The sequence below is a fragment of the Numida meleagris genome, chromosome 8 (genome assembly GCF_002078875.1).
Source record: "Numida meleagris isolate 19003 breed g44 Domestic line chromosome 8, NumMel1.0, whole genome shotgun sequence".
Classification (NCBI taxonomy): domain Eukaryota; kingdom Metazoa; phylum Chordata; class Aves; order Galliformes; family Numididae; genus Numida; species Numida meleagris.
Window position 1 is genome coordinate 2,826,203 of NC_034416.1, and position 24,106 is coordinate 2,850,308.

Consider the following 24,106-nt stretch of genomic DNA (forward strand, 5'->3'; position numbering starts at 1 on the left):
TTGATTTCTTACCCAATTTTAAGTGCATGCTGTTAACGTTCAAGCTCTGAGTCCCAGAGAGCTGGAGCAGAAAGGATTTATTGGAGCTCAGGAGCTCCATGGTCTGGCTGGGAGAGGCCGGATCCTGGCTGGGGGCTGCTGAACACCTCAAGTTTCTCAGCAGGCAGCTGATTTTCTATAGCGAAAACAAAAAAAGCAAAAGTGTTCTCAGCATCAAAGGGTAAAATAGCTAAAGATGAATGCATTTAATTCAAAGGAAAAAAAAAATTGTTTTCTTTCCAAGTAAGCTGTGTTTCGTTTTTTTTGTTTTTCCTTTTAGTAACAGAGAAATAGTGTTACACACTCTCAGAGGTCTGTGAACCCAGTGCCCTACCAGTGCAGACTTATGAACTGCCGTAGCTTTGGTTTCCCTTTGACTTCTCATTCTGGAGTATCTGGAAACATCGGTGTACCCAACTCCTGCTTTAAATAATGCATGTGGGTTTGATAGAAGGGAAACAAGAACTGTTTTCTAGCTTTGGTTTATCCCCAAGTGGACTTAAAGACAGAAAGGAAAAGCCCTGCCCAAATTACTTCCTTCTCATCTCTGTCAAAGATGAGGAATTCAGCTTTGGCCAATGTTTAAATTATCGTCTTAAGGGCTGTCATTAGTAGATTGAGTTGAAACTGATGATTGATCACAAAATTTAGCATATGTGCTTTCAAGTTAGCAGGCGGAAAAATGTGTGGTAGGCACAGATTTTATTTTAAAATTATGGAGATATTCCTTAAACATATCCAGAATTCATGAATAAAATGTGAATTATTTTTCTGGTTCAGTAATGTGCCTAGAAGACTGTAGCTGATGGAATTAGTCATAAAAATGTAACTTGTGGAGACTGTGATGCTATGAAAAAGAAAGCTAATGACTTCCAGTCAGAATCCATGTAAAAAATAAAATTAAATGTACTAATGGAGCAATAAGGTTGTTCATTCTGAAGGTGGAGCTCTGTCTTCAGCATTGCTGTTGTCACATTCTCATGTATCATTAGTCAAAATGAACGTAGGCAAAATGCTTCCTCTATTGAGTTAAGGATGCCTTTTTATTCTTTCTCTAAATCATTATTTATTTTTACCATTGAAGTCTTGGATAAAACCTGCATCTCTTCTGAACACTCTCATTATCCTGATCTCTCTGGTTATTCTGGCTATTAGAGAGCCTGATATGGTTCTGAAATGAATAGCAGCAATTCTATAGCCTGTAAAACCTGAGCAGGGTCAACATCTCCCATCCACATCAGCCAGGGTTTGGGAGCTGTAGGGTAAGGCAGAGCTCCTGCTAGTGCCATCAGTTCTCTGTGTGTACACAGTTATTCCTGGGATTGCACTTCAGATCCTTTAAGTGCACATGGGAAAATGTTTTTTTTTCAGGTGCCTTTGTGATTTCCCTCTCTTTTTCTCATTCTGTCGGCACATGCATGGGAATGGTTCTCTTTGAGACACTCTGAATAACAGGTGAATGCGCTGACTTTTAAAAGAAGTCCTAATTCCCATTAATAGAAAAGGTGAAATTTGCATTCTGAGATTCATTTTTACCGTCACAGTCCTAACTCTAAGCGTTCAGTTTCTGAACGCCGTAACAGAATTCTGCTCTTCCAAGTAGAACACAGGAGCGTGGGGAGGAGGATTACTGGGAAACGTGTTTGTTTTTAGGCAGATTTCTTGCTGAGAAGTTTGCGTGCGCCAGATCTGCAGATCTACCTTTGTGTGGAAACCAGTTCCTCGAGTTCAGCCATCTTTCTGCTCGTCCTGCCAAACCATTAGTGTGACGTGACTGGGAGAGCCCAAGAGTCAGAGAGCCAAAGAGAGAAGAGTTTCTGGGCACCCTGGAGTTCCCACTGGGGCTGTCCTGCACAGCAAAGCTCAGGTGCTACGATGCTGGTCTGTGCCCCCTCGCTGTGGCAAAGGGATTTGGAAGAAAGGGGTATTTTGTTCACAACTTTAAAGTGATAGCTGTGTTCCAAATACCCAAGTCTTTGGAAACTTCCTGGAGATTTGTTTTAGACTGGAGATGCTGGAAAAATAAATGGCCCGACGACTCCTTGCTAATTCATCCGCATGTGCAGCTGCAAAATTATTTTCTGTGCACATAGTGCAAAAACTTCTTCCTAAATATGAGGTTTAGAGACCCTTGGGGAGTAATTAACTACAATGCAGAAGCAAATCTGGGTTCATTGTACACACTGCTCATTTAAGAAACGTTTTTCTGCATGAAGCCCATTAGTAAGTTTCCAAAACGTCCATGAATGTTAAACATTTTATTATAGGACTCTGAGCACTTCTTATTTTACATAAAATCTAATGTAATCCCATACATTACATTTAGCTTTTGATCCCTGAATAGCAAATTGCTGTCTCACACGTCTCTAACGCAACGTATTCAGGGACTAAAATCCAGCTTTTATATATTTATTTCGTAATGGCAGAGCTCTTTTCCCGTGGATTATACAAAAACTTCAGGGGATATTACACGCTATTTGATTTATTCTACCTAGTGGCCTTCTTCCATGCAGTGTACGTTTCCTTCTTGTACGAACTGCTCCCCTTCTGTGCTTTTGGTCCTGTTCTGTACACCACCAAGTTACTCCTGTTGTTCGGATCCTGGATTCTGATGTGTTAGAAGTGAACTGCCGCTGTTTTCATCTGTTGAGCGGTATTGGCAGCCAAAACAATTGTGTTCCTGAGGATGTGATTTAGGAAGGGCTGAGAACGCATCCCCTGTACGTTATCTTTTTGTGTGGAGAGGATGGTAGTGTGACATTGTATTTTGTTACCTGCTGTATATTGGATTTTCTATACCGTTTGCTGCCAAATAAGACAAAGCCTGGTCTTTATTATTATGGGAGAGTTCATCGCTAACATCTGAGTGTTTTACAACACCTGTGTGTTTTTTCCTCAAAATATGCAAAATATATCCAACCCCTCCCAACTTAAGGAGATGGTTTACCCTGTGCTGTGACTGTACCGTCTGGGTTGGTTGGAATTTTGTGCAATTACTATTTTACACAGCAGCAGAGTATCTGTGAAGTGGCTATCAACTGAAACATATTTTGTTCTTCGTATTTGCCTTTGCAGATTTCACAAAACATTTAATTAGTGATAATCAGCTTTTAACCAGCCAGAGCACACTGATGTGATTCTCTCCCTCTCTCCCCCATGATTATAGGCATAGTCTGTACCCACAAGATAAATTACGTGCAGTCTGGAGAACATCCTAGCCAGCAGGAAGAGAGAGAATAAGAATGTCACTTGCATGAGGATAAAAAAAAACCAAGGTGTTGTGTGCACTGTGATTTCAGTTAAGAATGCAATTTTTCTTTCCTTTTCAGAATGGTGGACCTGGGATTCAGCTGGAGATTGCGAAACCTACTTTCCCTCACGGCTGTTGGTCAGTGGTCGCCTTCCACTGCTCCCAAGGGAACCAGAGCAGCTCCGCGCTGACTTCCGTGAGGTCTGATTCACCATGGGAGATCAAATGATTTCCTGGCTCAGGTTTCGTGAAGTTCGACATCTGCTTTGGACCCACAGTTTGGAAAAGGGATCACCTCTGCGGCACAGTTAAGAGACAGAAAGCGCAGTCCCAGACGATGAGCACTTTAAGTAGCGCTGGAATATTACTCAGCTTGACAACAGTGTCTGTTACGCTGGATTTTAGTTTGCATGGTGGTCTGATGGCTTGGTCTTTAAGCACCAATTTGACTCTGAATCAGAGTTTACCTACATCCGATCCTCTCAATGCCTCTGAGAAGGGCGAAGTCTCTCGGCTGTCAGTGAGAGAGAAGAACTGGCCAGCCCTCTTGATCTTGGTCGTCATCCTGCTTACCATTGGGGGCAACATACTGGTAATTATGGCTGTGTCCTTGGAGAAGAAGTTGCAGAACGCCACAAACTTCTTCCTGATGTCCTTGGCGGTGGCAGACATGCTGGTGGGTATCCTGGTCATGCCCGTGTCGCTCATTGCAGTGCTGTACGGTAAGTGGCTTCCCTCCTTATTGGCACCCCCTGCTTGTTTCCTTGCTGCCAGGAATGACCCATGTACGGAGTCGGTGTTGGTTTTGGTTGCTGAGGATGCCCTGAAAAGCTCCAGCACTCAGTCCGTTTTTTATTTTCTTGGTGGAACTGTCCCCAAATTAGATAGAAAACCAGAGCTTAGGGAAAAGCAGAGTGGTGTGGTTGGAGCTGAGCCAGCTCTAAGTGAGGTCAGTTGGTCCTTGAGCTTGAATCCCACTGACACAATGAGATTTGAGCACTAACTTAGAAAGGAGTTTTGCACGTGGTATTTTGGGCACTCAGAAGTACGTTCTTGGCATTTGTTCAGCTTTCCCTGTGCCATTGGGGAATCATTTTGCTCATCTGTGCCTCAGTTTCCCTATTTCTAACCTGAGAGCAACTTCCTCTGTTTAAAACTCTGTGAGATCTGCATGTGTAGGCGTGCACATTCACTATTGCTGTGTGACTCTTTCCTCCTATACTGGGGTCAGTGCATTTGTCCCGCACCGTGGGAGAGTAGCAATGCAGTGTAGGACCATGGTTAGCTCTTCAGAGGAGTGAAACACCCACCACATCCATCTCTCCTATCTGTCTGAGACTTTGAACTGATTTCTCAGTGCACTGCTAGGACTCTCCATCACTGGATATTACAAAGGGATATTGCGTTGGCTTCTGTATCTCTGATCATCGTGTTTGTGTACACACATATCAGTGTAACGGGTGTGCTTTTAACATATAGTGTTTTATCATTTTTTATGTCTGTTTTGAGACTTTCTTTGAAAACTATTTTAATATTGATATTTGTTGGAAACAAATAATGCTGTTTACTTACTGATTTGATTAGAAATTGGTTTACTGTCCTATAAAGTAAAATGTAGGGATATTTATGTGACTTCTTCACTTGCCCAAATGATTAAATCAGCCAGAGATTCATTTTGAAAACACATTGATCAAGGATACATAATTCCAAAGCTTATACAACCTGTCTACAGAGAGTTAAATCAATATCTGATTTAGATACAGACCTATCCACTGAGTTCTTATGCATAAAGCCTTTTATTCTGGGCTATCAAAATAGTTCCATCTCTAAATCTTCTGCAAATTACAGCACAGGTATTTTATTTTTAGCATTTTGCTATGGTCCTCCAGAGCTTGACAGGGAGCGTATAAATACAGAATTATTTGACTGACCTGCACTTGCATAAATTCTGAGTTACCCGGTGACTCTAAAAGGTGAATTTATGGCAGTGATCCTCAACATATATACTTTCTGAGTCTTTGGAAACTAATGGAAATGGATTTTCTGTTGTTCCTAGAAATTACTCCTTAAGGTCATTTAAAGGTGTAAACTATACTACATATTTAAAGGCAAGTAAATATCATTGATTTGAAGAAGATCCGTAGTTATTCCTTTTTCTTCTAGCAGAGCACTAATATTAGACCTTTTGGAAAATCCCTCCTTCTCCAGCAGCCTGCAAGCACCTTAGGCACCACTGTGGCCAGGAGAACACTGGAATTTATATTCTTTTTCTAAGTGCTAGAAGTCAAGAAAAATTTTTAGAAATGCTTTCATAGGTTTTGCATTGTTTGCCATGGTAGTACACAATCCAACACCAGTGATCAAGGGGGGGAATATTCACACTTCATCTGACAGTATCTGGGCTTCATGGCCAAAGACGTGGCTTGGAGATGTAGTTGAGAATGCCGTGTCCTTTTTATTCTGTATATTTTAACCTACATCTTTTGTAGCCTATACATTATGACACTAGGATATTTGAAAGCTGCCGTGCAGAGAAATGTATGCAATGGATCTCTTCCAGAGTTGTAGAACTTACTTCTAATTTCTGTAATTGGAAGGGAACCTTAAGAAACACAATTAAAAAATAGATGAGTGAGTTTCTACATCACCTCTCTGAGACCCAATGATAAATTCTAGTTTGCAGAGTAGGCTCATTTCCTTAATTTTCATTTAATGAGATTGATTAAATAGATTTCACTTGAACCATAACCAGAAAATCCAATAGACGCTCACTCTCCACAAACGCTTCCGTTTTCTGTGTGCATTTGGTTTTGTTGTGTTGGGTTTTTTGGTTTTTTTTTTTTTTTGGTTTCTTTGTTTTAAGAAGGAAAAATCAAGTTGCCAATTAATTCCAGAACCTAAGTACAAAGGAAGTAATGGCAGGAGGCATTATGCTGGGTTCTTCACCATTCAGTCAGTGCTCTGATGTATGTATCAATTAGTCTTTCTTGAATGTCTTGTACTAATAGATGAGTTGCTTTTGACAACTTAGTTCATTTTCCACGGCATGTAATTCCTAAAGAATTAAATGAATTAATTAGCTAATTAATAAGCATGCATCAGGGAGAGTAAATGAAAAATTAAAACTGTGTTTAATCCCAGTGGAGAAACTTTGGATGTAATAAAGATATGGGCGTGACCTACGAGGGCATCAGCTGTTCTGCACATAATGAGGCTTCTGATACTGTACTGAGATTTATTCCTTAGGGTGACTTAGGGAAAGGCAATGGTAGGTTTGCATTGTATCTAGTAGCTATGGCCAAGAGAAAGACCATGAAAGAGTTTTTTCTTGTATTCCTACATTAGAATAATAAAATCATTAAGGTTGGAAAAGACCACTAAGATCGTCTAGTCCAACTGTCCACCCATCCCCACCGTGCCCACTAAAGACCATCAGCCTTAGACAAATCCCATCAGCTCTTCCTAGGAGAAATTCCAGAAGGTATTGAACCTTTCTTTGCTCTAACGACTCCAGACCAATGGGTTAACAGCTGTTAACAAGTTGCTGGTGTGGCCAGCACATGTCTTTGACTCCCTGTGGCCAGGCTTCGGGCTTCTGTCTGAGATTCAAACAACGGTGTGAAGCTGGTGGCCCAACACAGCTTCCAGCAAGGCTGCCAGTAGAAGCAGCATCCATTAGCACCGAATGCTGGAGCAGCTTTACATCCAGATTATTGTTATTATTGCTAATTATCGTCATTATTATGCAGTGACAGAGACGTGCTCAGCACTTGCAGCAGCCTTCTGGAGAGGGAAAGGTGCAGAGTGAGAGTCAAGTCTGGAGAGATGAAACCAGCACACGAGCTCAGAGCTGCAGAGGATGATGATTGCTGCCAGGAGGAGGGAGTGATGCTATGCGTCTTTCCTCAGCAGTGATGGAACTTGGTCATTTGTATTAGCATCAGTCTGTTCCCAAAACATTTCCAAAAGGAGCCTTTATCTTATAATCGTTATATTGAGGGCTGGCCTTGCTCCGTGCACATAGATTTCTTTTTAATTCAATTTCTGATCTCATCAGAGATTATCTGTGCCTTATTTTTGCCTTTTTACCTTGTTTGTAGTTTTTCTTAAAATTTTTATTTTGGGCTTAGCACAATGAGTACTGGAAGCCTGGCTAATGGGGGAAGTGCCATCATCTGAGCAAGGCACAGCTCTTGGAAGGAAAGACCACAGTGCTCTAAAGTATTTTGTAGTCTTCTTGCTGCTTTTATTAATGCTTTTATTAATTTAACTGATTCTCATTTTTTTTTATTCTTTCCCATTACTTTGATGTTTTTATATTGATATCTTGGCTGAAAATCTCAAGACTTCTTTTGAAATGACAAATGAGAAATCAGATCTGATACTTGTAGAATGGCACCAATACGGGCTGTATCCATTCAGCTGGGCTATTTTTTGTTTGTTTGTTTAACTGGTGAATTGAAAACATTGGGTGGACCAGGAATGAAGAGGAACTGATGTTACAGCATTACTGTGGGTTGACTGGACGTGTGAACAGGATCTAAGCCAAAGGTTGGGGAGAGCAAACAGTGCTACAGAGCGTGCCCAGCTCCCCGGGGAAGCAGTCTTGTATCATTTCTAAGCAACATCTGCAGGATATATCTTTCTTCTAGTGGAGAAAATTATAACAGTGTTTGATGTCTGACCTGCTATCGGTTCTTTGGGCAGATGGTAATGTCCTTTAGTGGCGCCTGAGCTGTTTTTATGTGCGTGCTGCAGCTTCACAGGCAGATTTAGAAAGCCTGTCACTTTTAATATAATAGGAAGCAGCCCCATAAAAATTCAGATTTTAGTAAAACCTCGGCTTGCGTTGTAAATTCTTCCTAAATAATTTCGTGGGACCCACTCTAAATCTTCGGTGTGGAAGCTCTTCTCTCTCCCTCGGGATGAATCTGTCCCTTCCTCAGCTGAACTGTGAGCATGCAGCAGTGACAGCAGCTGCTAAATTTGCAATGAGAAGCAGTATTATCATGGCAAGCGGGCTGTGACAGCCACGGAGATGTTTTGGAATAAGAGGAGGGAGTGGAGCTGGCGGAGCTTGCTGCTAGCATACCCCAAGCACCGGTCTGAATGGCAACCTCAGAGATCCTGTGCCCCACAGGGAAGGTAGGAGCAAGGCCCGTTGGTTGGTCCCTTGGCCCTGTGCTGAATGGGACCTGTGATGGATCCGGGCTGCTCCTTGTGTCTGAATTCCTGCTGTGTTTGTCTGGAAGGATGATTTGAGTCTTCCCCCCAAGCCCCAGCCAGGCTGTGCTCTCTGCTGTGTGCAACGTGTAGGGGCCAAAGCCACGATGAGCACTGTGAGAGAACAATGCCAGGGTGCAGCCAGGCATCCCTGTCACCCAGCCCTGTGATATTCTGAAATCCATCTTGCCTGCGCTGCCATCTGTTTCCCAAGGCAGGACAAGTGAACTGGGTGTTAATAACCAATGTAACAAATGCACAGGTGTCCCTCCTTTGCTCTCAGCAAGGCTTCATTAACTCCAGATGCAGGACTGAAGGTTATGTGGCACAAGGTGCTCTTCTATGCGCTTTCTGTTTGAAAATGCATGCTGTTCTTCGTTACATGCTCTGGAAGGGAATGCTTCCATCAGCGAAGCTGCCTCTCCTCGCTGTAGCCCATGGAATTCCAGTCTCTGTTGTGCTGTGTACCCAAATATCTTTGCCATCCACCTACCAAACCCAGTATTCGAGAGTCCTGTCAGCTCCGGACATGCACAGCTCCCCATGTTAGCATGTCATGGCAGCTAGAGTTGCTCCAAATGCTTCTGTGTAAATGTGCTTTTTAAAATGAAAAAAGGTGTGTTGCTGAAACTGAGAATTGTGCAGAAGTGCATCCATTTCTACAGCATTCCTGCTGTGGAAAGCTGGAAGAGGGACAGAATTACCCTCACTGCTGGTGGACTATTAGTGTAGTATACAGGAGTTTGAGTCCCCATTCTGTGTGCCTTGCAGTGACCAGTTGTTCTAATGGTGATGGGCTGATGGTTGGACTTGAACTTAGAGGTCTTTTCCAACCTTAACCACCACCGTAATCCCTAGGGCCTATCAATCGTACTTCAAGTTGTAAATCAGAATCTCAGCCTAGAAGACATTTATTTCTTAACACAACCCTATTCTTGCACAAATCCTCAAAACTTCTTCAGTTTATCCCGATGCTGAATGCAAAATGTCCAGCCCCGTGAAACTGCTGAGAAACTCACACGTGAAGTGGCCAAAGTGCTTGGACCAGAAGCAGCTCTCTGTGCTCACCGGTCAATCACTGCCAGCTCTCAGAGACAGCTTGAATTTTGCTTCTCTCACCTGCTACGCATACAGCCCGGCCGTTTTGTGCCAGGTCCTTATTACTAATTTAAGCTCACCTATAATCCGCGTTGCGGAACAGCAGTTTGTGGGGCTCTGAAGACCAATTTCTGCTGTCAGATACAGAGGCAGAATGATCACCACTGAATTTTTTACCGCTCGCCTCTTTCTTATTATTTCTCTGCTCCATGCTGCCTGTATATCGCTCAGCGTTGGCTTCATCCTTCTTCTCTGTGTAGGCAGTGATATTTATTATTGTCCTCCCCGTGCTCGTTTCCATTGACAAGAGGATCCTGCCCACATGCCAGCTTCAGGAGAAAACACCAGAGAATAATATTTTCTTCCCATTTGTAAACATGCTCTTTTGCTTCTCCTCACCTCTTGCTGTTAAGCAACGGGCCCCGTTCTCTGCTGTGGGTTAATGGAGCCTTCAGCCCCCGATCTGCTGCCGTGCATGGACTCAGCACAAGGGAAAACAGCACAAAACCATCCACAGCTGCTGTTTGTGGTGGCTTGGGTCGAGGGGCCTGGTCACGCAGAGGGTTACACGGCTGCTTTGTGGCAGGTGTGTGCAATCCACGCGTGCAGCACCCGATAACCTGAGCACATTGCTGAGCTCATCCTGGGCCTGATTTCCACAGGCTCTGAGGGATGCTGCACACTCCAATCGTTTGCCCTGCGGGTTTGGCAGGCTCCCTGAAGGATGGTGCCTCCTGCAGGAAGGCCTGAATAAAGCTGGTTGTATTCATCTGGTAAATGCTGCGTGGAAGCATGAATCCGTGTATCTGAGATTAAAGGTGAGCTGTCAAGTAGAAAAGAGAAGACCTTTTCTCCCCCTTTCCCTCCCCTTTCTCCCCCTTTTCCCCTCTAAATGTAGAAAAGTGAAAAAAGAATGCTTAAGGACACCGTAGATCTTGCTGTCTAAATGTGACTTTGCTGGCTCTTTTGTTGTGATCAACGACAGCAGTGTGCAGGTGGGTGACACTACTTTTTCCTAGTGATTTTCCCTGTGCTGCCAGGTGGATCTGGGGGATGTCTTCTTGCAGAATGCACCAGATCCTGACCACGGTAAGGTCAGGGAGAACATTGGCAGCCTGTTCAGACAGGCTGGGGCTTTTGCCAGAGTATTTCTCTGCCTCCTCAGCCCTCTTTATACTGCTCCTGCCTGGTGACAGCTGTAGCTCTTGGCACGACTACCTCAGCATCCTTCATGTAGAAGGGTCCCAGATGTTTCACTGGTCTTCTCCAAGTATCAGGAAATCTCTACCACTACAGTGCACCCAAAGCATGGGTGCCTCTCCCTTTAAAAGTTAATGATGCATGTAGGTAAAGGGCAATGAGCTGGCACTTGTGCCAGTAAAATGAGCTAATGCGCTCAGTGTCGTGGAATGTTTCTCATGATCACGTCCTGATCATAAAGTGCATTTCAGTGGACATTCACTTTCTTTTGCTTTTGGTGCAAAGCTACTTGCAATTGGCTTCGTGTTGGCTTTGTGTGGTTGGTTCTCCTTGAGGTGTTTCTCTTTTTTCTGTTTTCTGCTGGAAGAGAGAAAGCTCATCTCCTCTGGGACTCTGATTAGCTGAGACTGAGGATTTTTTTTTTGTTGTTGGCTGGTTGGTTTTGGTTCTAAAACTAAATGCAAAGGTAGAGGAAGCAAATCACCTCAGAGAAAGAAATCATATTTTGCATGATCCAAATAGGAAAACGAAATCATAGACTCCAAGGAGAGTTTCCTGATCTCACAGGAATAAGGAGTTAAAAAGACTTCCTGACTCACTGCGTCCTGTTAGTGCCAGGTGTTGGTAAGGCAGAGCTATTGCAGTCCTATCTCCTGTGTTCCAGAGACCGTTTGCTTTCAGGTCTGCCTGAAGTTGGGCTGCTGAAGTCTGGATCTGTGTGTGGAACTGTGTAGCAACAGAAAGCCATGACAAATCTCTGAGCGCTTCATTACCAAGTCAAAATTCATATCTTTGCCAACCTCAACTTTCCTGCAAGCAGAAGCTTTTAAATAGAAAATCCTAATGCTGCAGTGTGAAAGAAGCAGAGCCTGTGACGTCCCTCTGTGCTTTGTAAGGAGAAGTAAATGAGCCTTGCAACTTTCCTTCAACAGGCGACAACCTGGGCTGCTTCTCCTTTGCAGTTTTACCCAGGGAAATCTGTTATCTGTATTTCCTCTCTCACAGCTACATCAGGGCAAAGGAAGAAGGCACAAAGTTAGGCCCATTGTCTCAAAACCAGTTAAGGGCTATGGTCTAAAACAAAGCCAGGAAGCAATAGAGCAGGTTGCTACCTGCTCAGGTGAGCACTTGCTAATGGAGGTAAGTTTTCTGCATCGCTTGATGTTATCCCAAAACATCCCCTGGCTGCGGCCCTAGGTAAGAACTGACCGAGTAAATGGCACCCAGGAGTCTCAGGGAAGATGTTTCCTTGGCAGCCAAGGGAGTCCAGCTTCAGCCTCCCCCCAAATTCCTGAAAATGAGCGGAGAAGGTAAACTTGCTCTCAGTGATCTCAGTGGAGTAACTCCTACTTGCACGAGCTGAACTTATGGCCTTACAGTTTTCTATTCTACCCACAGCACATAAGCTGTGTCCAACCAGGGAGCTATTTTTCATGTTTTAGGCTCTACGTTTGACCAGCAGGTCTTGCCTGCCCAGTGAAATTTTAGAGTTGCCCATCCAAAAGAAATCCTGAGTGTTCAAGTTCTTAATGCTCATTAGAATGTTTCTGAATACTGCACCTTCAAGTTCTGTTATTTAACACAAACAAGGATTTTAATCTATGTCTAATTTCATCCTTTTGCTAAAAATATGTTTGGGAAATGCAAAAGATTTTAAGACCTGCAGGACTTTAAGGGCTTGATAAGGCAAGTAGAGCCCCAAAACCCAGAGTGCGTCTAGTTACATCTTTATTTTGCAGGAGAACTGATGTCAGTTTAAATACAGCAGCACTTTTAATGCTGTCAGTGCAATCGTCTCATGCCCAATTTGCTTCTAAATCAGTGAAGCTAAATGTGCTTTAAAATGCATGAATTTTTGTTTCCTTTTTATGACAGTAGCCTGTTAGCTCCAGTAGTAGCTCTGTAAGCAAGTTGCCTCGTTGTAATTAACTTTTATGAGTTTAGTTGAAAAGAAATATAAAGTTACGTGCTTTGTAGCAAACCAGAAATTGATACAAGACAATGAGGGGAAGCAGAATTGTTATATAGGAGCAGAAAGACTCTGTGACAATAAACAGCTCCGGAGATAAATTTGCTGCTTTCTAAAGGTGCCAGGCGGTTTGCCAGGCTAACGAGTCAAACGAAGACAGCTGACTTTCTTCCCATAGGCAGATGGAGCCTCATCTGGGAGGGAGAGCAGCACCACTCCTGGGTGAGGCACAGCCACCCTTGGGTGTGTTGAGACAGGCTTCTTAAAACAAAGGGAAATGATTTCATGAGAATTCCAGGCGTTTTGCAAAGGCTGAATTCGTTTTAGTGTATGGCACCGCGTCTATCTATCTCTATATATCTTCACCTGAGATAACTTCTTGCAAAGACTTTCTTAGCGACGAATGCTCGCCCCAACCTTGGTGGCCCTTTGCAAACCTCATCTGCAGCTCGGGCCTCCCTCGTTTTCCCAATCTGTTGGCCATCTGGAGGGCGGCTCAGTTAATGTGTGCCCCGCCTCTCCAGCCCCACCACGAAGCCTGCTGCTCCAACAGCAGCTGCTCAGCAAGCGAGGGAGCTGACATTTGCTTCTATTGATTTCTGCAAACAGTGGGATTGAGAGAGAATGAATTCCATGGGATAGCAAGGAGAAAAGGATAGTCGCTCTTCCTGACTTTTTTACCCAAACGTTGAGTTAATTTAGAGATTTGGGAAATGCAATGTCCTGCATTTGCATATAGTGAACATGTGAGCTGGCATTTAAAACACAGAGATGTCCACACTAGGCTGGCTGGTGCATCTCAGTGATTTCATCAGGAATACCCCTCACCTGTTACTACCACCGCTCTTATTTTCTGTTACCATAAAGGCCCTTGCTTCCCCTCCTAGAAGGTGCCCGCAGCTACATCCAGCAACACTTACACACACTAAATATTTAGGAGGTATTATCTCATGCTGCGCTCTTGCTCTCTCTTCTCACTCAGCCCAGCAGAATGACACTGGGATGAGGAGCAAGTTAGCTGCGTGCATTGCACTTGCCAACAAGCAGTTACAATTTCCAGGGAGGGTCCTACTTGCCGTCTGTTGTGAAGATGAACATATGGCTCATTTTCCTGTGCTGGCTGCAGCTGCAGATATTGGAGAGCTTTAAGGGCAAGGCAGAACCACTCCGTGGCTGGTCAGCTGCATTTCTGTACCCCTGACTTGATGTGTAACTGATAAAACTGTTTCATCCTTGTTCTGTGTGGGAATTATGCCCTGTGTTCACTGGGGAAGGCTGTTGTTGCATGGGGTAGATAGGTGCTTCCGCCACCGCTTCCTTGTTTTTGGGGTACATCCTATGATATTTGTTGCTTCTGCTGTACTGTGTTATGGGCAGGGTTTTGTGAAAGTACAGTTTCATTTCAGCATGCGCTGCCCTTAGTGCTCTTTATGTGGTAGATCTAGTAGTATCCAAATTTCTTGCATTGTGGCTCCACCTAAGTCATGGCGATATGCCCAGGCCCCAGAGAAACATTTTTCAGTGGAAGTGCATGAAATGGGCCAACAAATCTGCTGAGCTTGAAAGTGTGGAAAAATCACTGCCGTTGTCCAGGCCCCTACATGTATAGACAGTATAGACAGCTGCTGTACAAAACGTGGAAAGGAATCGTGAGAGAAGCAAGGTGAAACCTCTGAACAGCACTTAGATCTACTGTATGATAAATATACCAATGTCATACTTTTTTTTTTGAATTATGAATGTTTCCAGGATTCTATCAATTAACTCAGAATTAGCTCAGTTTTTTTCTTCTACTTCCTTTTGCATCTGTCTGCTGAACTGATATCATTACATTCCTTACAGCGAATTATGATTTTAAAGTCTCTCTCTAATTCACGTGGCGTATCCCTTGAAAATATGACTTTACAGTTCCCTAATATTCATTAAAATGTGCACAAATACCCTTGTAGGGTAGTTCACTTCCCTGAGACATAATGGTAACAGCAGCATTAAGTTCCCACTTTGTGTTCTATCAGCACATGCTGGGAAAGAGGCTCTGATGTGATTCATCCACTTGCGCAGTAATTAAATGGAAATTACATTGATGGAAGAAGGGCCACATGCCAATTTCTCTGCCTTGCACTGATTTGCACACGACCTGATTGACGCAATACAATCCTTTTCTGAATGGACAACTCACAGGAGAAGCAAAATGTGATCTTCTCTCTCTTTTCTGCCAAAATTGTCATTAAAGATGCTAATGAGAGGAGGGGAATTTGTGCATGAACCTGTCATGGAGCCGAGGCTGTGATTACCAATATGTGCTGTATCAACACTTTGGCTTCATGCATTAGTTTCAAACGTATATTCCACTTTTTTCCAGTCTCTTCTGTGTTTTTGCTTTTTAATAATTATATCATAGAATGGCTTAGGGTGGAAGGAACCTCAAAGTTCATCCAGTTCCACACCCCCTGGCTGGCTGCCCCCACCAGACCATGGCCTCAGGCACCCACAGCTCTGGGCAGCAGTGCAGGGCCTGACCACACTCTCTGTGAAAAATTTCCCCAACATCTAACCTTCATCTCTCGTCTTTTAGATAAAACAAGAGGAAATGGCTTTGATCGCTCTCTACTCATGTAACAAGTTTAGTTTCCTTCTGTTCATAAGCTCCCTTTAAGTACTGGAAGGCCACAATGAGGGCTCCTGGAGCCTTCTCTTCTCCAAGCTGAGCAAGGCTGGTGGTTGGAATACTTTCCAATTTCTGCTGGATTTCTGAGCAATTCAATAATGACATTGTATTTAGGGGGTGACTTTCCCCTCTAAGATGCCACCTCCATTCCTAGGTGAAAAAGGTTCTGAACTACAAAGTTCGACTAGTAATGCACAATAAAACCAGGTTCCTCCATTAACTCCTAGGTACAATATTGTGGGTAAGACGAGGTTTTTGGTAGGATTCTGCTGATTCTCTATTATTTCTTGGGTTGTTTAATTTCTGTTCCTGCTGACATGCTGGCAGCAGAGCTTTCTTCTCTGACTGTGCTGGAGATATCGGGATAGAGCAGTTGTTACCCTGACCAATTCGTTTCCGCCGTCTGATGTATAATCATTTGTGATGTGTTTATTTTAAGTAAGTTTTAGGTGTTTTGTTTGTTTTTATAAAAGTCTACTTCCATCCACAATCAGACGCAACAGCTCTACGAAAAGGTCTTGGCGTTGCTGAGATGTGGAAATTGTATGACAGGCTTTTACCATACCTATTTGGCACCCACTGGGACGCAGAAAACTGTAAGTGCAGATCTGACACCAATGAATATTGATGACTGGTTTTAAGAGGCAGCGGAGCTGTGTCCTCGCGTTTGTTCTGAAAGGTGTCAACTTCTCTTTCCGCTGTGTAAATTTTTGAATTTGTTAGGCAAAATTCTGAATTTGCCTTTAGAAAAAGGTAACCTTTTGTCGATCCCTTTTGATCCACTTGTCAAAAATGAATGCAAAGAGAGACTGCTTATCAGCACAGCAGAAGACAAAAGTTGTGAGTATGCTTTACTGCGAAAATCTAACTAGCCATCTCAGTCCAAGACGCACAACAGCAGAACAGGGTTATTTGTTGCACGTAACATAGCGAGTTGATGTTGAAAAGCACAAACACGGGAAAAACAACTTCCAAGATGAAGCTTTTTAAATATACCCATTCCATCTTTATCTGCTATCCATAAAGATTCTTATTTCAAGTGTTTTCTAGCCCATACTGGGTTAAGTATCTTGGGAGTAACTAGTTCTACTAGGGTGCCCATATTATTCACTTACATCTGCAATATCTATGGCAACGCTTAGTTTATTACATTTTGCTAGATTATTATGTTAACACTTATTTTATTATCATAGATATCGCTGGCTTTGATTTGTAATCAACTGCAAGTACATTGTAATAACAGTATAACCATGATAATAGAATAATGTCGCACTTGATTACAAAGCAAAAACAAGTCTATAAAAAAAAACCCCCGATGATAGAACTTAACTAAATATCATTTCTTTAGTTTCTTTTTCTACCTCATGAGACCTCTATAATTTTCTGGCTAATAGCATTGTTTCTAATACATCAGTACGCCCACACCTCATTTACCCATATTAAATTAAACTTCAACTTCATGTTAATAGAACTTATAATGGGCCTTACAATTTCTGCAGAACTCAAAAACAAAGGAATGCAGCTGTACCCAAATGGTGGTCAACTGTTAAGTTTCACTTTGTCTCTGATATTACCTGTGTGGAATATGTTCTAACATGCTAAGATATCGTTATGTGTAACAGGATCACCTCCTGCTGCACTGCCATCTTTAATCCTTCTCAGGATTCGAGTTGATGTACCTACGTTGTGTCTGAGGGAGGGACATGAAGTCAGGATTCATTGATCATAGAATCATGGAATCATTTGTGTTGGAAGGGACCCTTAAAGGCCACCTGGTCCCACTCCCTGCACTCAGCAGGGACACCCACAGCTCCATCAGGTGCTCAGAGCCCATCCAGCCTGACCTTGGGTGTCTGCAGGGACAGGTCACCACCAACTCTTTGGGCAACCTGTGCCACTGCCTCACCACCCTTAGTGTAAGCAACTTTCTCCTTATATCCCATATGTATGTAAATATATATATCTAATGTTGCTGCTTGTTTGTTTTCTTCTTGGCTGAGAGATGCCACCTGCACTCCAGGATGTAGATACGTATGTGCACGTGTTTCTGAATCTTTGCAGCTGTAAGGAGAAGAGTGCTGACTTCACTCTCCGAGGTCCTCGTGCAGCAGATTGACAACAATCTGGCATTTTCTAGGGTGTAAACGCTTTAGTATGAAAGCACCCAAGCTTTAATCTGAGCCTCGAGTCTTTTATGGTCGAGTCTGTTAGTAGTGAGCAGCTTTAATTAGTAATGAGCTACATACTAAACGTTTACAGTAACACCAGTCTTTAGCATCATATTGTGTGGTGTTACAAGCTGGGCTGTCACACCCTGTGACTGGGTCGTTGCTTGGACTGAAGGGCTGGGTCCAGCTCGTGCTCTGTCAGAAATCCTACAGGAGGGGCAGAAGTTCATCCCATTGCCAATAGCCTGCTCCTGGGCTGAGGAGATTCAGCCCACAGGCTTGTGAATATGAGAAAGGAGGAAACATTGCAGTGTGCCAACGTGAAGTCTGCAAGCTGTCATCCCTCCGAGATTTACTGTAGAGACATCTGCAGAGTGTGGTTCTGCCTGTAGCTTAATGCCGGGAGGTTCGATTAGATGAGAGCCTTTAAAATTGGTGCTTTCTTGTGGTTACAGAAGTGGAGCAGATCACACCAGGGGATCTCGCCTTGAATGTCCATGTCCTGCAGGTGTCTGGGCTGTCTAGGAAAGCTGCTGTGGTGCTGACAGAGAAATGTGCTTTCCAGCAGGCACCACACTGGGAAGATTGCTTCCAGACTCAGTCCTGCTGCGGAAAATTATTTTCCAGGCCTGTAAAAGGAGCCTCCAGTGTTCCTATGTTCTTGCAGAATGGGGAAGCACTCATTGCTGGTGTCGTTGAAGTATCCAGGTTATACAGCTCCGAATCTGGATGCATAGTTTCTTTGGGCTACGTCAGCCTGCCCTGCGTGGGGAGGTGCCTTCATTCCCTCCTGTGGTTACAGAGCTCGTGCACCCTGCATAGGCAGCTAACAACAAGTCGTGTCCAAGTTAAACTGCTCCTCTGCTCTGCCACGGTGACAGTTCTGGGGCTGGAATAAGTGGGTAGCACGAAAAACATCGGGCTGGCAAATTATTTCAGTGTGAAAGCCACCAAGGATGGTGCTCTATCACCATTCAAGTTCCCACAGCAGAAGTTCTAAAAGGGGTGAACTCCAAACTGGCACCTCTCCCATAGTGAGAGATGTATCTGTTCTTGTTCAGAAGCAACCTGGGCATGGTAGTCAAAAAGGCATTTGGTGTCAGGAAGACAGTAGGTGGCACTCATGGATTTGGAGCAGAATTTTTGGGCTTCCTAGAAAACCCTAGAAGTTGTGTTTTGCAGATGTTTCTTTGGAGCCCTCCCACATTGCCATTTCTACCTGTACAGTCATGAAGAATCAGACGTGGCAATGGGCTCGGAGGAAGTTAGAAAGGGAATGCGTTTTGCAAGCCCTCCTGAGGTATTTTGGAATTGGAAATAGACATCTGTGAGCATGACCAAAATACAGCTTGTCTCTTTTGCTTGAAGTGATTTCTTGCCTTTGTCAGTTTTACTGAGCACACTTGAGCAAAGACTGCTCGTGGTGGCTTTTAACCTCATCAGGCAAGAAGAATGTGACTCACACTGGCAAGCAGCTCAGCCAGATAATTAACCCACTGTCCCTAATAGCTGTCTTGTGGTTGAGGAAGGTGTGCTGCACAGTAAGCAGCAGAGCTGATTCACTGAACAACTTTGATATTCCTAAATCCATCCAAGCACTTAAGCGCATGCTGAACGTTCCATTGGAACTGGAGTGCTGTTAGCATGTCACCACACTGAGCAAGGGCCAAAGTGATGGCTGTGTCCTGTTCCCATCCTGCAGGCAAACAGGAGGCAAAGTCAATGCCGCTTTTGGAATTAGAGATCTCTCTTTGGCCTCCTGTTATGCTCTGTTTCATGAGATGTGTTTCTTTTCTTCCTTATAAATAACTCAGTATTGAGGATATGGGGGAAAATACTGACCATAAGATATGCCAGACTGAGAAAATACCTGAAAACACCTTATCTGGACAAATCTGTGCCCTTTCACCAACACCAGAACCAGTCCAGGTTCCCAGAGTGAGCCATAGTCTAAACTTATTTTGGGGGGAAGCATTTCTTTTCAGAAAGAGTGGTGAGGCACTGGCGCAGGTGGAATCTGCATCCCTGAAGGTGTTCAAGAACAGTGGAGATGTTCCACCGAGGAACACAGTTAGTGGGCATGATGGGGCTGGGTTGGGGTTGGATTTAGTGCTCTTAGTGGTCTTTTACAACCTGAATGATTCTATGGCTTGGATGTGGGCTGTGGCACAGTCACAAGTAAATCCTTTGTGTAGCGTGGCACTACAGCAAAATATCATCTTCTAGGTGCAGGTGTTCTAGCGGTGGGTCACAAATGTTGTGTCCCTCTCCTTCTCCTTCTTGGTCATTTCTTTTACCTTCCACCCCCTTAGTGATCACATTACCCGAGAGCCCATCCTCTGCTGAGCATCTGTTGGGACACTTGGGGGCTCACTGTGTTCAAAAATACAGTCTGCTCAAAGTATCTGCGGCTGCATCTGGAGTTTCTTTGTGTGGAGACTGTGTTCTTGTGTTTGGCTGTGTTCAAAGACGTGTTATTTAAGGAATTTAAATAGCTTTCTCTAGAAAAACACAAACTAAAAGCTTAAGCTCTGATATAACCCAGTGTGCAAGATTTCAATATGTCAGTGAAACATTCAGTTCTACTCCGCTGGTGATGAAATCAGAAGCATTGGCACTGCCGCCCTTGAGATCAGCTATTCCTACAGCCAGGAATCTGGGTTGCATGAGTGTGGTCTGTTCTGTGGATGTGGTGGTAATCTCTGAGGACTGTGGGATCAGCAGGACGTTCTGTACTTCCCAGGCACGGTGGAGATTCTCAACGCGGCTGGTTGTGTGACTCTCAAGATGGTACGAACATCTCTGAATCATTTCTATACGTAAATTTGAAGGAAATAAATTAGCAAAAAGGAGATAGATAGCTTTACGCTTACTGATACGCTATTTCGGGCTAAGAAATACTTTACTTCCTAGATAAGAGAGAGAGACTAAAATCATTTAAATTCTTTAGTTCCCTTGGGAGTAATGCAATGCATTAATGTTAAAATCCTATGTAATTGCTTTCTATTTTTGTAAAGCCTGTGGCTTCCGTGAAACTTTGTAGTGAATACTGGAAAGTCTGCTTTGTATAAAGTGCTTCAGTAGCAACAGGTTAGCGGTGGCAATGGGATAAAACAACCATTACCATAGAATCATTAAGGTTGGGAGAGACCACTTGGATCATCAGCCCAACCATCAACCCATCACCACCTTGCCCACTATGGTGTGTCACACAGTGCCACCACTTGGCCATGGGGCAAAGGTTGGTTCTTTCCACAGCCCACAGTAGTGTGTTTTCCTGCAGAGGGTAAGAGAATCTTTGAAAACTGCAGTATCTACCAGAAAGTGGCAGCTTTTGGCTATGCCTTCAGAGCTGCTGCTCTCAGTTACACCACAATAACCTCGGTGAACACATTATAGAGAGCCCATGCTCTGTTGCCATGTTAATGGCTGGGAATGGTGCTTGGTGCTGGGATTGAGTTCAGTTCAAACCTGATGACTTCCTTCCATTTTTAATTCGGTTAGTTCAAGGCTACCAGTAGTTAAAGTGAGGCAGTACATGCCAGAGCCCCAGCACGAGAAATAATTACATACTTTTTAAGTTTTGGTGAAGCCAACAAACAACATTAAGAGAGGCTGTATCTGAACAGATAAGCATCTTTAGTTTCTATTCTGCACCTCTTGGTTTTGTGTTTTTCTCTATTTATGCATTATATTTGTGTATGGATGTGATGCATATAAATCTATATACGCATTATATGTGCATGTTTATCTATATAAAGTACATAATCTGGAGCCTTATTTTTTTCTTCTTCTGTGATTATGAAGGATATTTTCCCCTTTTTATCTGTCACAGCAGTTACGGAGCACTGGCTAAACACAATAAATTTCTTCTGAAGCCTTTTCCAAATTCCTGTTTATGGCTGGAAAAGAAATGACTGCTGCAGCTCGCTGTGTTTGCCATGAAACATTTTTGAAGCGACAGTGATGAATTTTACATAACTCTTTGCTTTCTTGTGGTGTAAGCAGGTGTTTTGTCACCCAGCATCATACCAGCTCTGTCCTGAGCATTGCAATGCGTATCCCCTGGAGGCATCCTGGGACAGATTGTGCTATAAAGCAGTCAATATGTACAAACAGTAACAACTTTTCAAAATGTAAATAGAGTGGGCAAGACCATTTGTAGCATGGGGTGCGTTTGTGTGTATGTGTATACCAAGTGGTATCTACTCCAGCTGAGCACAAAGAGCTATGGAAAGCTCATGAGATCGTGTCAGAGCCTTTGGGAAGGAGGAGGGGGCTTTGTATCAGCTTCAGTCCATTTTGCAGCCCCAAAGCCGTTTCATCCACAGGTTCAAATGCTTTTTTCCCATTCCTGCCGTTCTCCTACAGCCTGGAGTCATTCTGTTTTACCCCTGCGTGTATTTAATGTTGCTCTCATTCGCTGTGTTTTGGATGGTTCAGTCCCCTCCTCCTGCAGTGGCTCTAATTTTGACTCTTGTGCAGCGAATGGCACGATGACCACGACGACGGTGTTATACAACACTTTTAACCCATGTATATAAAACCTCTGACAAATGCGATTAAATTTAATTGCTGCCATCTTTCTTGATGGAAAGCACAAAAAAAAATTAAGGGCGCTCTCACCCGACAGCAAATTAGCTGTAGACAGAGATGGTCTGCAACTTTGCCAAAATGCTTTTGATTTTCTGTACTTTGCTGCCAACGTTTAGTGCCATCTCAGCTGTTCAGTGGCACATGGGAACTGCAGTTTGCTTTTTCAGCTCATTGGAGTGTGGGAGGTAAATAAAAAACCCACACCTATGGACCGTGACTCCTGGTTCAGCATGAGTCTTTTGGCTCACCTTTTCCATGAGATGAGGAACCTTGGCTGCTTGGGTTCCATGAGATGTTGTTCAGCGCTGGAAGCTGAAGATAGGATACATAGGGTACATAGGATAGGGTAGGATTATAGGATTTCACGGATTGTGTTTTTATCCTAATCAGGGCCAGGACCTCTGATCTAGAAGCAATACCACTGCAATATTCTTCTGTATGCTTATCTCTATGAATTTGTCCAGTGGAAACTTCTTGCATCCATAAGGTGTCTGGAGGTGAAAAAATCTACAGTTGGTTCAGACAGTAGGCGAGGAAATATCTCCTTTTGTTCTGGCCTGCTGGATTCATCTAATTTCCTTCCATCAGGTTTACCAGACAATGCGTTTAATGTTAGACTGATTTCAATGGCATAGATTAATTCAAAGCACAAAAATCAGTTTCTTCCGAAGAATTCAGGTGTTGCTATCCAGGTGTTTAGTACCGTTTCATTCTGTCCAGAGGCAAGTTTAGACTGAAATGTATGCTTTCAATTGGAGATGCATTTACTAAAGCTTATAATAGCTGGGGTCCAAGAATTCACTGCACTCAGTCCTCTGCGGTTCTAAATATATGGTAATTTCTATCGTTTGTGTATGAAGTGAGGGAAAATTGAACTAATTAGAGAAATGTTACTGTCTGTAGACAGAGCATTTCCGAGGATAAGATTGTTTTAAATGTATAACATTGTTAACAGAATTGCTTTTTTCAATCTTTGTTTGCATCTTGACAAGAGTCACGGGGTACATTCCCTATGTTTTGTACATTTATTTCAACAGAAATAGCATCAGCTTTTTTTCTCTTGGCTCAAATCGCTGGCTTCACACGCTGTGTAGGTGTTTTTCAAACACACGCACCGTGCTTGCATGAAAGTAACTGCGTTCTGAGATAGGATATTATATTCTGCCCTTCACATCAAGGCGTAATCATGCATGACAAGCTGCCATTCTGCACATTTCCAGAGTGGCATTTTATTATCGCAGATCATTTTAGGAAACTTCCCGGGAAAGTAAAACGTCTCCTCACTTAACTGCCTTTTCAGCCAGAAGCGTAACAGAGTGCCTTGGGACACTGCAGACTGAAAGGATCAGCCATTAGGAAGGCTCTCGTGTCACCTTTGTCTTTACACACATCCTGACAGCTTGCCCAGGTGCTAACTCTGGGCAGCGTTGCTCTCATCTGTTTGTGGCTATGTGTGAGAAAGGGCTCGGTTCCTGCTGTGCCACAGCTGACAGCAGAGCACCTCAGCTCTCCCCATGAGTACGAACACTTACGGGCGCTTTTGCTCCTGTAAATTCTTTGGGTATCGTGCAGCAACAGCAGAAGTAGTTCCAGTGGGAATCAGCTCTGGGAAGTGTTTGGCCAGCTGAAAGGAAGAAGGAGCAGAGGCTATTCATCTTCCAGCAGCTCTGGAAAAGTGGTTGCTGTAGAAACCTCTTCCAGGTCTGGTAAATGTCAAGAGTTGGAAGGTGCCCGCTGCCATGGCGATGCTCCCACATGCAGGGCAGCCTGCAGCCTTCTGGGGACACTGAGGTGTTCTGGCTGCCTGCCTGGAAGGGAGTCCATCCCATCCCATCCCATCCCATCCCATCCCATCCCATCCCATCCCATCCCATCCCATCCCATCCCATCCCATC

General features: G+C 43.6%; 1 protein-coding gene and 1 long non-coding RNA gene across 7 annotated transcripts in view; one reads left to right on the forward strand and one right to left on the reverse strand.

Moving 5' to 3' along the window:
- Window positions 1–24,106, forward strand: part of HTR2C (5-hydroxytryptamine receptor 2C) — a 71,301-nt gene that overhangs the window by 32,940 nt on the left and 14,255 nt on the right. For all 3 annotated transcript variants that reach the window (XM_021406111.1, XM_021406113.1, XM_021406112.1), the window contains one exon: window positions 3,369–4,011. In XM_021406111.1, the coding sequence (XP_021261786.1) occupies window positions 3,627–4,011 (385 nt within the window). In that variant the 5' untranslated portion in view covers window positions 3,369–3,626. The remainder of the gene's footprint in view (window positions 1–3,368; window positions 4,012–24,106) is intronic.
- The window catches only part of LOC110403174, a 6,231-nt gene continuing 1,257 nt past the window's right edge, over window positions 19,133–24,106 (reverse strand). For 3 of the 4 annotated variants that reach the window (XR_002441543.1, XR_002441545.1, XR_002441544.1), the window contains 2 exons: window positions 23,744–23,835; window positions 22,455–23,547 (listed from right to left, as the gene is read on the reverse strand). This is a non-coding gene — a long non-coding RNA (uncharacterized LOC110403174). Of the gene's footprint in view, window positions 20,429–22,454; window positions 23,548–23,743; window positions 23,836–24,106 lie in introns of those variants that run through there. The other variant, XR_002441546.1, reaches the window with a different exon arrangement.